Here is a 16,515-nt window from a genome sequence, read left to right on the forward strand (position 1 = left end):
AAGTACAGTTTTTAAATTTAATGTTGCTGAAACAACAAAGTAATAAAAAATAAATCTATCTGATCAAGAAATCACTCATCTTTGGAAAAGAGAGTTTATTACAGAGAAATGGCTCTTTCCAAAATAAAAGCTATACTATACGCTTCTTCTGGGCTATATTCTCAGCAGCATATTAAACATATCAGGTCCCCATAAGGAGAATCATGTGCTAACGGCTGTCTAAATGACTCGGGTAAAGTTTGTAGCATGCGTGCTTGTTGTTTTTGTCTGCTTCCACTTGTCTTTGCACTAGGATGATGTCGGTGTAAATGTGCAATCATGTGGTCCCACTAGTGCTGTCAGGGTTAATCTGAAATGACGTTAACACCACAACACGGCAAATCTCCGTTAACGAGCTACCGCGGATCGCCCCGTGCGTGGGGCTGGATGGCGTCAACACGGTAACGAGCTAACTGCTAACACACTAGTTCCCACCAATGTAATTGAGCATTGCGTGGCACATCCGACATACTGTTTTACTTTTGTCACATGAAAACCAAAATAGTTCCAAACGCCAGATCTGAATGAGGGTGGGGGAGGTTCAATTTGCCATGTTGCAAGGAGAGCTTAACGTCTGTCTCGCTAGCTTGCCCTGCGCTCAGTGAATCTGCGTTCGACTACTCCGCCTAGGCTGCACTGTCGAGCGCCGATCCACTGAGCGCTCAACACAGACAGCATCGTCAGAAGAAAAGTTGATCAAATAAATGTTGTATTGTTCGATACACATGCGTACCGAACCGAAAGCACTGTATCGAACGGTTTAATATCGATACGAGTATTGTTGCACCCCTACTAAAAATATACTCCTACTCCTTCCATGAAAAACACACAGGTGATCAGTTATATTAACCTTAAGATAAATTGAAAGTACTGAGGTTTTAACCTCTGAGAGTCACTGATGTTCTGGAGCCATCTGTCATTAAACTTTCATGTTTCCATTTCCATAAATGAACAAGCAGGCTGGCAGCAAGACTTTTCTGCCATTGTACTGCGAGTCCTAGACTGCACCATCATCACTGCAAGAAAAACCCTGACTGGTAAATGTGTCACCTGAAATTGCTTGTACTCCAAGAGAACTGTAGACCAGTGAAAACTGCCTGCTTGATTTGAACACAGTAAATTGTTCCACTCTGTGTGGCTTGGTCACAGGGGATCCCCTGTTCAGACAGTTTGCTTATGTTACATCAGGGGAAAAGAAAAAAGGCTCACATATAAAAAGGTGTAAGGACTTGAAATGATGCTTGAAATTCTCCCTTTAAAGGAGCTTCTGACAATATGTTCCTGTTAACTGATTGCAGCTATCAATAAGAGGGACACTTGGACACTCAGGCAGCTATTAATGCAAGTAACATGAGACAAAAAGTCTTAATTTCTTTACATCGACCTTTAAAGGAGTGAATGACTAACTGCTTTTTCACCCATTTTCAGTGTTCATTCCTGATACATGAATATTTTCAGGTATGCAGACTGGACTGGTTTGTTGATTTTTTTATGTATTAAACCACTAATCTATAAATCATTCAAGTATAAGAAAGGCACAGCAGGACAGAGGTACATCAAGTGTCTGCAGCCACCTGTAAAACATGGCAGAGGCTCTGTCATGGTTTGGGGCTACATTTCAGCCAGAGGCGTTTTATAAGACGTCCATTTTATTAAAATTTATGGAATTATGAAAGCAAAAAGTACAGTCAGATTTTGACTGCCCATGCAATATCAATTAAAGGCACAGAAAAGCACGATGCATCACTAACAGTCATGGATTGGCCTCCCCAGACCTCAGCTAATGGGATCCTCTCGACCGTGAACAGAATGAAGCCGGGACTACTTTAATAAGAGAGCTCAGATTGTGTTGAAGAAAAAAGGTGACCATGACAAGTTCTGACTAGCAAGGTTGTTAGAATTGCACAAACTTTTTTTGTCATATATTGTCCATTTATGTTTCCATAAATTGCTACACCTATATCCGATTTTCCCAGTAAAATACAAAGAAATGAAAGCTGGCTCAAGACTTTTGCACAGTACTGTATATCAGTACTCAAGGGGAAAAAGGCCAATGAAATCAGTCAATATTTATTTGTTCTGCCATATCAGATTTGCACGGGTTAAATGTTTGAATGGAGAAATGTTGAACACATTTGTTTTAAAAATAGAGCTCTATTATATTTTATATAATTTAGTTTGGTATCAGTTGTCAGACTGTCAGCAAGTTGTTGGTCTGGCTTCTCTCATCAGTTCATCCCTATTCTAAACACACACGGCGACTCTGTGCTGTGCAGGAAAGCTTATTTATTTGCAACTGAAATCTGTTGAGCTTCAGATCTAAAACATTTTTACTGTCATTTTGATCGAATATATAACTATATTCAATCAAAGTGACATTTTCTCTCTAGGCCTGACATTTAGTTTGTAGTAGGAGCAGCAAATCCTCAAAGGAGCAGCAGAAACCAGAGAAAGGTTGATGTACGACTCAAATCATAGCTGTATTCTTTCAAGAAAATATGTACCATCTTTAGAGGACATTAGCTTTACCAATTGTCTATCTAGCAGTGATATTCAATTTATATAACAATGCCTTCTAATAATTTCCTAACAGCAGTGAAGAAGAAAAAAGGAACACTTCAGTCCTTTCACATATATTACACGATGCTTTCTCAGAAAGAAGCTGAAGCCCTGTGGTAGTGGTGACTGTCTGATGCAATTGAGTGGAAACACTCAATCTGGTTCCTCTGTGGCCACTGGCTGGGCCGTCGGAGAATTTCCATTGATAACTTATTTATTGTGTGTGCAACCCACGCTGCAGTGTCTTCACCTTTAGATGCTCTTCTATGTGTGCATCTCTAATTAATGCAAAAAACGAAGGAGCAACGAGGCGCTGGAGTCATTTTTTTTTTTTTTTGTTTCCCGGAGAAATAATTGCTGTCCTTTGCCTTTGTAGGTCAGCTCCATTTGTTCGCTGTCTATTCCCCGCGTCCCCAGCAGGGAAGCCACATTTGCAGCTTACAGATGACAGAATAGTGCCGCAGCCACTTATGGAGACGTGTGTGCCTGATTGTACAAGTCACAACTCTGGGGCAACATTACATCCAGTTAAGTAACAGAGAGTGTAGGTGTATGTGTGTGTAGTGAGGAAAAAGACCAAGCAGGAGCTAATAATCTCAATTCCTGTGGCAAAATGAAAAAAGAGGGAAAAAACAAAAAACAACAGAAACTGAATAATCTAGTGATGACTCCCAGGGAGACATCTGAACTCGTAAAAACAAACAAACAGAGGGAAGGAAGGGAGGAATATTTGTCCTTCACAGAGCCGTCTGACTGCGGCTGGCACAGCTCCCTCGTGATGAAACAGAGAAGGGCATAAAAATGCTCTCTAAGAGCTCAAAGTGAGAAGTTAACAAAGTCTATTGAGCATGACTCATGACAAAACAGCTAGGCTGAGCTTTGCTCCTAACAACACGGAGCCTCAAATTCCAGGAAAACTGTGGATCTTATTCATTAAAACATCCTTTGATTTGCCTTCAGATCCACTGTGCGACGCTTTCAAAGCTGTGCTAATTTGTACTGTCGGTTCAGCACAGAAGAGTAGAGGTAAAAGTAGAGGGAACTGCTGCCGTTCGGTATCCCAGTGTGCAACTTTAATCTGAATTTATTATCAATCAAAGAAGACAATTTATAACGGAGCCACGTGTGGCTGTGAGCACATCAGTGCGTGTCAAAGATAATAAGGACAGAAAAATGTTTTTCGCCGCTAAAAAGAAACAGGGAAAAAAAAACAAAGTGAAAAAATTAAAGGTATTGAAGTGGATGATTAGTTCACTGTGTTAAGAAATTGCTCAAAACCCTTTAAACTCAATGTAATCTTGTGACACAGCAGCATAATAGTGTGTGAAAGTGAGTTTGCAGTCCAAAAATTGCCCTCCTTTAAAAAGACATCCAGTGGGCTGGATCGTCTTCAGCTGGGCTGATTCTAGACCCCGGGCCTTATATTTGACACCTAACATGTGAAACTGGGTTTAATAAATTGATTGCTTTTATATTAGTCAGTTAGTCACCACCCTCACCCCGTTTAATCTGCTAGTACATTAGTTGCCAAAAACACCACAGTCACAAAGTCAGCAGTAGCAGCGGCTCTTTAAAATGACCGTGTAGGTACCTTGTTGCTGGGGCAGGTTTTGGCTCTGTGGGCAGTTATAGGGCAGCGTGCTGACAGGCGGCCGGTAGTGCTGCTGCTGCTGCTGCTGCTGCGTGCTGGAACAGTGTGGGTGGTGGGTTGAAGAGCAGTAACATGAGGACATCTGCGAGAGACGCAAAACACAAATTCAACAAGCGCGTGACGCATCAGCGGTCCCATTTGAATTGACTTCACAGCAGGAGGAGGAATGAAGGATTAGTCATAAAGCTGGTTTTCACTGCAGGAGTGACTCATGATGACAAATTAGCACATTCTGAGACGCCTCTGGACAAGACAGCGGGATTTTAGCTGTGCAGCTGTTAGCTGAAGTCCATACCTGTTGGACAGGCTGCTGGATGTAGGTGTGCTGCTGCAGGAGTGGCTGGTTCAGGGCGGGTCCGGGAAAAGCAGCAGGACCCAGGGCGGAGCTGGGATATGTGTGATTTTGGGCCGGGGTTGGGAGTGGGATGGGCTGACCCTGCAGCAGCCCCGGGTGTCCTCCTGATGGCCCTGCCACTATGTAGCTAGCAACCTGCTGTGGAGGACCGCCCTGCAGCACCACAGCAGAGGGGTGGTGGTGGTACACAGAGGGATAGTGGCGACCGTCAGGAGCTGAAGGGCCACTGTCATTGGCTGGCTGCTGCGCCAGAGTCATGTGGCTAAACTGGGCGTTGAGAGAGTCAGGCTGCAGAGATAATTATGGGGAACACTTTTAATAAGGCACAGATTAAAATCAACAATAGACAGCAGTAGATTCTCAGAGCCAGGTCACACAATTGAACACATTTATTCTGCTTATAATCTAGATCAATAAACAGCTCAACCAGCGCGTTTCTAATCCAAGTGTTAAATCAAAGACATCTCATATCGACTGTCACTTTAACTAAATGCAGATAGCTCAAATAACTGACCCAACTCCTCATGAGTATCAGCAGCACAGGTCATCTCTGACATGTTGTTGGAAAAATAGTGTTTTTAGTCATGGATTATGCAGCACTAACATCTGGTGATGAATTAAATATTAATGGAACTTTCCACAGGCGTAATTAGTCACAGAGGCATGTCTTTCACTAAAACCAGGTCAAAAATGAGGTTAAGCGAATGCATGATCTATATATGTGTATAAATGGCTCCGGCTGGATTTAGATACACCTTTCCACAACATAAGTTAGCAGAATAGTTATTCGGAGGCGTGTTGAGATCTGCTTTTCTAAAGTAATGCATAGAAAGGACAAGACGTTAACTATGAGGATGAAAAACTCCATCTGCTAATTTCATTATTTCTATGAAATAAGATAATTCACAGACTACCAAAATATAAATACATTTGAATCAATATTACTGATACAAAAGGCACATCAATACAGTATGGAGACCTGGGTCTAAGGAGAGCTCAGAGGACTTCTTTAGCACAACCCAAAACGAGTGGATTCTTTTCTCTTTTTGAACATTTGTGTCAGATTTTAATGAACTAATCCAACTGCTCAGAGAAGAAGCCTATAAATAAGCTCTTAATGAGCCAGGTCTGACAGGAGATGGAGTGGGGGAAGAATAATAACATGGAAGAAGGAAGTTCGGTACCACAGTGTATTGTTGGTTAGGACAGACGGGCAGGAACTGAGAAGGAGGAAGAGGAGGAGGAGGAAGAGGATAAGAAGAGACCATTGGGTTGTGGACAGGCTCAGAGGGCGGCTGGAGAGGAGGACAGATCGGCTGAGGAGGGAAGGGAAGAAATGGACAGAAGGACAGGAGACAAGATTGGACGGAGGATGTTAGCAAACTGGTGGGGCTCACTAGCGTTCCTTCACATATTTGTAATATATTTTATAGGTTGGATTTACTGAAAGCTAACACTAGCTCAGTCTCACACAAAGCTAATATTAGCTCAGGCTCAAATAGTGCTACACTCCACTGAATGCTAAAGTTATCGCAAACGTGGGTAAAGTAGCTAACACATAGTTAATGTGCTAACATGCAATTAGCATTAGTCTTTTTATAAGAACTATACTATGTAGCTGGACATGCTAATAAATATTCTGTTTAATCAGTTTGTTAAAGTTTAGTTTTGTTAGTTTAGGACATGGTTTAGTGAAGCCCCATCTCTACACTCTGAGTTAGCGAGGTTAGGAAGCAGTTAGGAAAAACGTGGAAACTGGTTTAAATGATAGAAAAATCCCTGAAAAACAAAATACCGCCCACTGACCTGGGAGTGAAGGTGATTGGTTGGCTGTTGCTGCACTGTGGCGGGAACTGGCTGCTGTGGGGGTTTCCCCTGCTGTTGGATCCTGCCAGCAGCTGGGGCGATGCTGGCTGGGTTATAAACTACAGCGCTGCCATCAGGATGGATGAAAGGCTTGCCTGTCAAATTTAATTCATAAGAGACCGAAAACCACTGTGATGTGAGCGTTTCTCACACACAATTCAGCTTTATGCAAAGAGGATAAAAAACAAAAAAGCTTGAATGATGACAGTGAAGGACACACCCCGACGGGTCCATGAGGGGAGAGTCAACAGGAAATAACGACCTTGGCAGCGATTGAAGATCAGTTCGGAGGCCAAAAAGTACACAACTGCGCGTTGGGCCCGTGATGCATATTTACAGATTTCTCCCATCTGTTCGCTGCATTTTGATCAGCACGCTTTGGTCTGACTACTAATTTGACAGACAAACCAAGTGCAAGCCCGTGCCACCCTGTAATTCTGTTCCAAAGTTATGAATTTTCATTTGGAAAGCAGCAAATTACAAGATGGGGGATCGTATTTTTGGATGGTTTAATTTGCAGTAGACTGGATCACCACACTTATGAAGACACAGGAATTCTTTTTAAAAAGTCATTTCTGATTTTATCCAATAAGAATACAGAGGCTTGGCATCACCCACCTGTGTGTGGGTTGACCAGAACGCTGCCAGGTGGTATCCCTGAGGCTTCCAGCGGTAACAGGTAATAGTTTGCTGCGTCTGTAGCTGGCAGCGGCTGTGACAGGAGGCTCTTGGTCATCTCAGGGTGTCCGGCGCCTCTGGCGTCAGCAGCGGGATGGATTAAAGGTGCGCTGGGAACGCTGGAGCGGGAAGAGGTCGAGACCGGGAGAGGCAGCTGGGGGCGGGACAGCGAGCTGGACGAGGAACCGACGCTGCTGCACGACTCTGAACCTGAGGAGAAGCGGAACAGAGGGGTGATTATCGTCTGCCTCTAGATTTTCCCACAGCGACTCAAACTTGTCGCTTTTGTGCTTTCGTTATTCATGTGGGAGGAGAAGAGCCTATGGTGATAATGAAACACGGGAGGATATTCGCAGTCATGCCTCTTGCCATTAATGCAACCTCTCCTGTGGTAGCATTGCGTTGCAGTCTCTTGAGGCAACTGTTGATTGAGAAACTGGTAACTCTGCACCGTCTGTGATGGATTTCTCTCTGTATAATTAACGAATGTTGTGCAGAATGGTGAGCGCGCGAAGAGGGTTTAGGGAGGAGGGACTGACACTCCAATCTGGTGTTTAGGATTTTAGCTGGCCGAGTTTAATAATGTTCCCATTAGAAAACTTGTTAGAGGACTTTCACGGAAGGAGGAGCGCAAGAATAGCCTGTAGTTAAGATTAAATTTACATTTAAAGAGCTTGAAACAAAATAACAATATCACAGGCTTCGAAAGAAGCGGTATTTTTATGTGCTTTAAACACACACGGTGGGACCTAATCCATTTTAAAGTAACAACAATAACACTACACAGATATGCACCATTAAAGCAAAATTACCAAACCATCATCGCTGATGCTCACATTTATTTGTATTTGTCATGCAAATCGATTGTTATTGCAAAGCTCGATTGTGCAAACGCGGGTAAACATTTCCAGCCTTGTCGCGTGTGGATTATACCTGAAATACCTCAAACATCCAGTACAGCTGAGCGTTGTTGTCCAATCAGATCATTTTTTAAACCTCACTCAAATGTGTGACACTTGCCAAAATGCCAGCTTAATTACCAGACGATGGCTCTTATTAGCCATCTTTTGTTGTTTCATATACTTTCGCTCCGACGCGGCCATAAAAACCTGAAGACTGCCTGCCTCCCTGCACCGAATCCCCCGCAGAGCATACACAGTAGCAGGTGACGTTACCGTTTGTGCCCGTGTCCGCCATCATGAGGCAAACTGAACTGATCACGTCGGGCTCGAGGCCGTTAAATATTGAACAACTCTGACTTGAGCACCAACTGAGTCTGAACACATGTTGTCAGAGCTATGAAAATGGGAAAAATGGCATGTGTGGCAGAATACTAGCTACTGCGTTAGCATAATGAGCGATGACAGCACCTTACATTTCTTTCAGTGTCATTACATCTTTGTGTTTGTGTAGCATATTACCACCAAATACACCTGTCACAGTGGCTCAAGTCTGTGCTGTTGCAACAACATTTCAGGCCATTGTGCAGAGTTAATGCGGCTGTAAAGATCAAACATATTCTGTAACCTAATGTAGAACAACAGATCATCTTTTATAAGCTGTTCACATGATTTCTACGTACACGTCTAACCCGCAAACATATAAATATAGATTTTTAGCAGAGTAGAAAAAGCAAATGACCTCACATTCGTTTCCGTGGATGCTTTCCACCACTGGATTCAGAAAACACATCATAAATAATAAGTTGTGTTCGTGACTGGGAGTAAGAAACGGATAATTCTGTCATAACTCCGTCAGAAAAGCTGAAAAAAACAAAAAAACATTTAGCTTCAACAATACTAAAGCTTCTTTTTTCAGGTGATCTGTGGCAGTGAAAGCTTATTTGAGAGTGAAAGACAAAAGCAGAAGAGCAAGGCAGCACAGGCAAAAAAGTCTCCTCGACTGTGAAAAATCACACGATTTAAGGAAAACTGGGGGGAAAAGAAGCAAGAACAAAATGGAGAGCAGAGGTCGCCCAAGGACTGCTGCTTGTTACTGAGATAAAGAAGACAAGCCTGTAATGCAGAACATCTCATCGCAGCCAATCGGGTTACAAATGGATCGTACTGTGGAGTAAGCACTTGCGGTTGAGGAGCAGCCTGAACTTCATCTCGGTGACACGGCACTGACACTTCCCTGTGCTTACACTTATACATTATGCAGTAACTCCTCACTGTTCGCTTTTCCTCTGCTGCTGCACCACATTTAAAGAACCTCCTCCATCACCAGGTTGATGTGCGGTAATTAGTTTTGACAGCTGTCCGGCTGCGCTCGCCCCGCAGACTTTTATCGACCGCGGCGGGACGACAAACATTCCTTCTGATCAGAGCTCAGGCTCCCCTCCCACCCAAAAAAAAGCGAGCATTTTGCTTGAAGCTCTTCTGCTACTTTCTTATTTCTGTTTCTCATTTACCATCTAATTAGTGAATCGTTCCTCCTCATGCTGTGACAGAGTTTCCTCTCCTTCGTCTGCACGACTGCATGAATAAATTAGATGCTCGCTCGCTAATGAGACAAATCCCCCATTAGTTTCATTTAGAACAAAAGCCATCAATCACATAAAAATCTACATCTGATTGAATGTCCCTCCTCAAAAATCAGTTCATTAACAGTCTGTCGATAACAGAATAATGAGAGCTGCTCTTCATTCAAGCGTTTTACGTTCAGACTGCACCGTCGTTCCATTTCAAGCCAAGTGAGGACGGTCTGCACCAATATGTCGGCTGATATCAGCTGTTATGACTCCTACTGTAAAAAAAAAGTAATATTTATAGTTAATTCTGCACTAACTAAAAGGTTAAGAATAGCTGAAACTATTTTTATAATGATGATTTCTTAATATCAGTGGTGGTAACTGCCCAAATTGTTAAGAAATAATTAATGGTGTGAACACCATACTGTGAATTGTTAGGAAATATCTGTGTCCACAGTGTCTATCAGTACTGGACATCATCTGAACACCGCGCTGCTCGGCTGCCTCTTGCCTGTTTTCGAGAGCCTCCCGGTGCTCTTGCTGCTGGCTGTGCTATCCCCTCTGACGAGGACGGGGGAAATGCCGCTGAAGCTGCTGGCCTTGGTGATGGCGGGCCGTGGGGCAAGTCGGTTGGAGCTGTCCGAGCTGTCGGTGCTGCTCCAAGGCCGGGGCTCGCCGTGTCGCGGCAGCGCTTCTGTCTCCGAGCTGCTCTGCCGGCTGGCGCCAGACTGGCCGGCCCGTAACCTGAAAGGCAAGAAAGCATAAATGTTCAAAATATGTTATCATCATTTATTTCTACGTCTGTAATTAGGACGCTTGTACTTAAAGGGCATTTTTTTCACCCTGGAAATTGCCCCAAAATGGTTTATGAGCCGTCAAAAATGATTCCCAATCATTCTTCTTGTTGACTGATTGAGGATCAACTATTGTTTCAGCTGGAAAAGTTAAAAAAAAAGAGTCTATTGTTGGTGTTGGACATGTTACAAGATGACTGGAGACTGTAACAACATATCGGAGCAGTCCAGCAAGCCTGTGTCTACTCCTAACAACAACCTGCACAAACTCCTAAATATACGATCACTTAAAGAAAAAAAAAGGAAAAGATCTGCTGTTTTCATTTTGAAGGGAAAAAAATGTTTTTGCAGTTTAATTGGCCGGTTGTTGGTGTGAATAGGCTGTCCCACATGAGGAGGTCTGGGCAGAAAATCCAGTTAAACAGGAGCTTTTTCCAGCAGCAAAAACAAATCCTCACATCAGCAGTCCTGTTCCTGAGCGAGCCGATTAAGACAGACAGCAACTCAAAGGGTTTTCTCTGGAAGGAGCTCAAAGACGTATGTGTGCGAGGATGGGTGTGTGTGTGTGTGTGCGGACCCACCTGAACATTTGCCGCCTCTGTTGGGTGCTCATGCATGCGTCTTCATCCTGAGCACTGAAGGGAGGAGAGAGGCATTTCAGAGAGCAGGCGCTGACAAAAATGAGCCATCTACCATTTTAAAACGTGGCAGGGCTGCCTCTAATTGCTGCTCTGACAGGAATACTATAAAAGTGATTGAACTTCTGTTAAAGTAGCGGCTTTTCTGAAGAGCTCCAGTTCCCCTTTATAGGATGAAATCAGCCCTACCTTGGCCAATTACCTGACAATTCATCATCCGCGTTAGCCAGACACGGCTTTTGGGGGAATATTTCTATTTAATGAAATGTGGCGGAACGTCAGCGATCATGTGATTAATGCCATTTCACTACTTACCTTCTATCCAGTATGAAGTGATCTCCCTGCGAGTGAAGAGGGAAATTACTGTCAATAATGTGGAAGAAAAGCCAACTCATCTCTACCGAAAGATGTTTTATATTTATGAAAATTCTCTGTAGTATTGAACAATTTGTCAATAACTGTGTTAACAAAACGTGCCATTGCGCTGTGGGCTCCAAAGCGTGCATGTCTACCAATAAATCTGACTTCTTCACAAAGATGGAGGGCCTTGAAAAATCAGAGCGCACCCCCCCTCCGTCTATAATTTCAAAAATCCTGCCGTGGTAATTGTTAGCAAGAAATCTAGTGAATTTGCACATGAATAGAAACGACACAAAGATTTGTGCAACATGCCCCCCCCACACACACACACACCCCCACCCTCAACCCCTCCCCGCCCCACTCCGCCTACACAAACAGTTCTCACATCATGTGCAAATATCCTTTCTCTGGCTCGCTGGTACTCCTCCTCCCTCTCCTCCATCGATTTGCTCCTCTTGTCAGCTTTCAAACGCATTCGAATCTGGCAAGGACACACAGACACACACACACACACACACACACACACACACGCACACACACACTTCTTTAACAGCTATGTCAGGGACGCCAGATTGTCCCACTCTTACCAACATGTCAGAAATGAAAGTGACAGCTTGGTGGAGGAAAGAAAAAGAAAAGAAAAAAAGAAAAAACACCTACCGTGCTGTCTTCACGATCAAAGCTGGAGTTGTCTCGTTTGAGAATGTAGCGTTTCTGAAAATCGTCCGCCCTGTCATCCTTGATGTGCTCGGAGAATTTCTGATCGGGTCTGTCGGTGGGGGGAATTCGCAAGAGTTTTAGTGGCAGCTTAATTTCGGGCGGATGCTGACAGCAACATATGTTAGCAGCGCGGCAAATCAACTTATCTCTCGACTGATTGAAACAGCTTATGGCTGCAGAAATTCGCCACCAATTAACGTGCAGAAATATCACATGTTGTAGAAGAGTGATCCCGCTAACGTTTAGTTGCCAATAGAGCAGGGCGATATGACCAAAAATATTTATCATGATATACATTTGAAAATTTGCAATAACGATATAACTGACAATACAATTGACACTAGACAAAATGCTTTACAACTCTTCAACTTTATTAGTGCAAAAAACCCCACCAATGTATTTTCACTTAAACAAGCAGCTGTTTTTTTATGTGTTATGTAAAAATTTAACAGTGCAAATGCAAATTCCTCGCTGACAGTTTAACCAAAAGGCATTTCCAGTGGAAATTGGCCGACATATCCTCAGCATAACCATGTATAATATCCACAAAACTTAAAAAGAGGTTATACACACACAATACGGTAATATTATGTTGAAGCACAGTATGTATCACTCCGTGAGGCTCCTGCCTACGATATAGCCGTAATGCTCCGACAATCCATCAAGCGGTGCGGCTTCGTAGCTTAGCAAAGTCGTACTAAAACATTTGACAGATTTTCGAGCGCCGTGTACATAAAATCGTTTCGAGGTCAGTAAACACAACCAGAGTTCATACATAAGGCACACGGGATTATAAGCGGCACTGTCGGTTTTCAGAAAATCTAAGGATTGATTTTAAGTGTGCCGTATTTTCCAAACAACACGGTAATACCGACGGCCCGCTAGCATGCGCTACCAAAAATAGTGCTTTGTTGTGTATCTGACGGACGAAAGCTAAACCAGTTCCACACCACTGAAGTTGCAGCATTTTTACAAACCAATTCTAGTTCATCCGTTTCATTCAACGATACACTTTCGCCCTTCTCATTCTCCGTCGCCGCAATGTGCGTATGTAAACATAGGCACTGCGTGTGCACGTTTTACCCATATTCTATGGCGATATTTAATTTTCTTATCGTTGCCCAACATTATATCGGTATTACCGTGAACGGTATGATATGGCCCAGCTCTAGTTAACAACTTAAATTCAAATAGCAAACACCTCCAGGACACTCACATTCTGGTGTTGGTGGTTTTGTTGATCACCACCGACTTCCCACTGGGGTCCACGTTGTGATCCATGCCGAAGTAGGCCGCCACTCGGTGTAACAGCATCCTGTGGTAGGGCGTCATGGGTGGGAACTTTCTCTTTTGACTTCTACAGGTAAACACAAAGAAATTACAACATTACAATTAACACAAAAGGTCCCAACGCCAGGTTCAATGAGTGGGGGGATTAAAGCTGCATTCAGCATCCTGAATAGATGTCATTTTTGTTTTGTTTGCTGTTTTGCACTTCAGAGGTCACTGTGGGGACACTCAAAGCCCTCCATCTCTGGTTAAATGTGTTTAACTCAGTAGAACCAGGTGCTCTGGTGAGTTTGGTAAGGACAGGAAGTGCTTTTCATTCATTTCTTACTCATTATTGCTGATGAAATCCAAGATGTCCTGTTCCAACTTCAGCAGCATGATTCGATCCCTAGGAAATGAAACAGACAAGACCGTCTGAGAAGTCAGTATAGCTTTCCATTTCTCAGGTTATCCCTCTGTACATGTCTGTTAATATGTTTGTCACAGGACAGGTCACACCAGAAAGAGTCACAGCAAGTTGAAGTTGTGTGTCTTTACACAATGTTTACATTTTATTGATGTAGTCAAGTAGACAGTAAGAATTTTAGCTAAATGCTAACACTGTAGCTAGCAGGGAAACAGCGGCTGTATTAATTATTCAAGAACACAGAATTAGTCAGTTTTCCTCTTCGTTTAGTAAAACATGAACTAATAATTTGTTTTGTTCAAAATCAATGAACAAAATTATTTAAGCGATCTATCTTTGCTTAAATTGGGGGGACCGTGGCTCAGGGGGGGTTGGGAAGCGTATCTGTAACCGGAAGGTCGCCGGTTCGATCCCCGGGCTCTCTGTGCTGGTCGTTGTGTCCTTGGGCAAGACACTTTACCCTACCGCCTACTGGTGTTGGCCAGAGGGGCCGATGGCGTGATATGGCAGCCTCACTTCTGTCAGTCTGCCCCAGGGCAGCTGTGGCTACAACTGTAGCTGCCTCCACCAGTGTGTGAATGCGAGAGTGAATGAATAGTGGAATTGTAAAGCGCTTTGGGTGCCTTGAAAAGCGCTATATAAATCCAATCCATTATTATTAAATTAGAGAACAACAGTCAGTGTGGCTGAAAAGAAAACAATTCCTGATCTTTTGAAAGACGCCCGTTCTGTTGTTTCAGCAAGCAAGGTACATGCTAACGCAAATCACTTATAAATGCTCTCTAAAGATTGTGTTCATTTTTCCTGCTTGTGCCTTTTCCCTCCAGAACATTTTGTTTTGGGACTCATGTTTACTGAACCCTTGTATATTTGTAACACTGAATCATGTCTCATGACTTCTGTGCAGCAGAGGAGGTTACATAAAACGGGTCAGCGTGACACACGAACTAATAACAGCTACAACGGCTTCCTCCATTTTGGACTTAGCACTGCCGAGATAGAAATCCCCAGCACAGACAAAGCTACCAATATCATAATATCTCTGCAAGTGAAAACATACGTAACATAAAACCACTGAAAGGATCACACTTCAAATTGTACATTTTGCCACGACTGGTCTTTGAGCCCCTGACATTCAATATTTAACATAAACTTTTTCATGTATCCTAAACTCACCTGGGGTTGCCCTTCAGTTTGTTGACCAGGAACTCATGGAGATCTATCCCAGTTGAATCTGTATAGTCTTGACTGGAATCTGATAAAAGGAGACACACACCCCGATTCACTGAACGAGGCTAACGCCTAACAAATCCAACCAAACTAACTTTACCACAGTGTAATTTTCAATTTTTTAATGTAATTTTCTTGCAATGAATAATAAGATACTTAAAATGATGCACTCTGTCAACTACCCAAATTAATGACAGTTAAAGAAATTTGTAATATTAATATGCAAATTAGTCACCTATTCTTGTGGGAAAACCTAAAAAGCCAAAGTGCACGCCTGACACAGGAAACCATCACTGAAGGTGACATCTTTCAACGTGATGTCGTTTGATTGGTTATTAGTGGGACTGATAGGGGGGAGGGGGGATCTGCTGCCAGCTTGTATGAAGCTGTGAGCACTGCCAGCATTTAAGAAATGAAGAAGTGGTCGGGTAACAAAGTTGACAATGAAAAACATGTTCCTGTGCACCAACAAAAGAATTAGACTCGTGAGTGGGAGTCGAGGGGGACGCTGGAGCCCAATCCCCTTAGTGGGTGTCTGGTTTCTATAATTGGAGGCTGCCTCATCAGTGGTGTCGCTCCACAGAGGGAAGCAGACACCTTTATGCGCCTGTGGGAATCCATATAATTGCTTCACACCTTGAGCTTGTCGCAATTAACTGAATCACGCCAATTATTGGCCTATAATGAGATATCATTTAAAATGGAGAAGTGCTTTTGGACAAACTGGAGGACACAGAGCCAGAAAAAAGAAAGGTGGAGGATTGGATATTCCTGGTGACATGGTAAAGGATATAATTATTACAAGAATGTAATTTGGCTGAGTGACACGGATTGTGTGATAAGTATCATTAACGCATTTGGCTTCATTTCAATAGTTTGCCAATGACACTCTCACCACAGTGCTGTCACGGCTCGTCTTCACATTGATGTGTTTTCTTTAGTTTGTTTCTATATATAAACTCACATTTTTGGAGCAATGTTTATAAACGAGGCCTCAGGTGTTTAGGATATAAAGAAAAGCTAAAGCGTTGATGGAAACGGTGACAGGTCTTCATTTTGAAGTGTAACTGAAGCGTAGATATTCGTTTCCAAAACGGCAAAAACAAACATTTCTCACCTCTCGACAGCATTTTTTTCTGCGTTTTCTCTGGTTTGTCCGCCTTGTCGTAGTTTTCTTCTTTCTCGGCTTGGACTTGTGCAGCTCGTTCTTCCTTTTCAAAGGGCTGGAGTAGGAACCCATCCTGTTCACACAGGAAAATATAACTGAGGAGCTGCGTGAAACCAGGTGGTTTGCAAGGAAAAAGAAATAGGAAAACTGAGTGCCCCGCAAATGCTAGATGTGACCGTGAGCAGACATGAGACCTTAATCTAGAAAAGGGCGTTAAACACAAGCATTTAATTCTGGGTTAATTACAGAATAGGACGACCACTGTAAGACACTCTGCTATGGAAACCG

General features: G+C 43.1%; 1 protein-coding gene across 9 annotated transcripts in view; it reads right to left on the reverse strand.

The window, feature by feature from the left end:
* LOC102794246 (R3H domain-containing protein 1) overlaps window positions 1-16,515 on the reverse strand; it is a 52,598-nt gene that overhangs the window by 10,792 nt on the left and 25,291 nt on the right. For 8 of the 9 annotated variants that reach the window (XR_015717211.1, XR_015717210.1, XM_087836490.1 and 5 more), the window contains 14 exons: window positions 16,177-16,300; window positions 15,006-15,084; window positions 13,752-13,811; window positions 13,350-13,490; window positions 12,074-12,182; window positions 11,799-11,894; window positions 11,369-11,394; window positions 10,997-11,050; window positions 10,133-10,365; window positions 7,089-7,358; window positions 6,411-6,565; window positions 5,789-5,920; window positions 4,545-4,892; window positions 4,190-4,331 (listed from right to left, as the gene is read on the reverse strand). Coding sequence is in view for 7 of the 9 variants with exons in the window: in XM_087836490.1 (XP_087692616.1) it covers window positions 4,190-4,331; window positions 4,545-4,892; window positions 5,789-5,920; window positions 6,411-6,565; window positions 7,089-7,358; window positions 10,133-10,365; window positions 10,997-11,050; window positions 11,369-11,394; window positions 11,799-11,894; window positions 12,074-12,182; window positions 13,350-13,490; window positions 13,752-13,811; window positions 15,006-15,084; window positions 16,177-16,300 (1,969 nt within the window). In the remaining 2 variants the exon portion in view is untranslated. The remainder of the gene's footprint in view (window positions 1-4,189; window positions 4,332-4,544; window positions 4,893-5,788; window positions 5,921-6,410; window positions 6,566-7,088; window positions 7,359-10,132; window positions 10,366-10,996; window positions 11,051-11,368; window positions 11,395-11,798; window positions 11,895-12,073; window positions 12,183-13,349; window positions 13,491-13,751; window positions 13,812-15,005; window positions 15,085-16,176; window positions 16,301-16,515) is intronic. The other variant, XM_087836495.1, reaches the window with a different exon arrangement.

The sequence above is a fragment of the Neolamprologus brichardi genome, chromosome 23 (assembly GCF_056152115.1).
Source record: "Neolamprologus brichardi isolate AB-2024 chromosome 23, ASM5615211v1, whole genome shotgun sequence".
Taxonomy (NCBI): Eukaryota; Metazoa; Chordata; class Actinopteri; order Cichliformes; family Cichlidae; genus Neolamprologus; species Neolamprologus brichardi.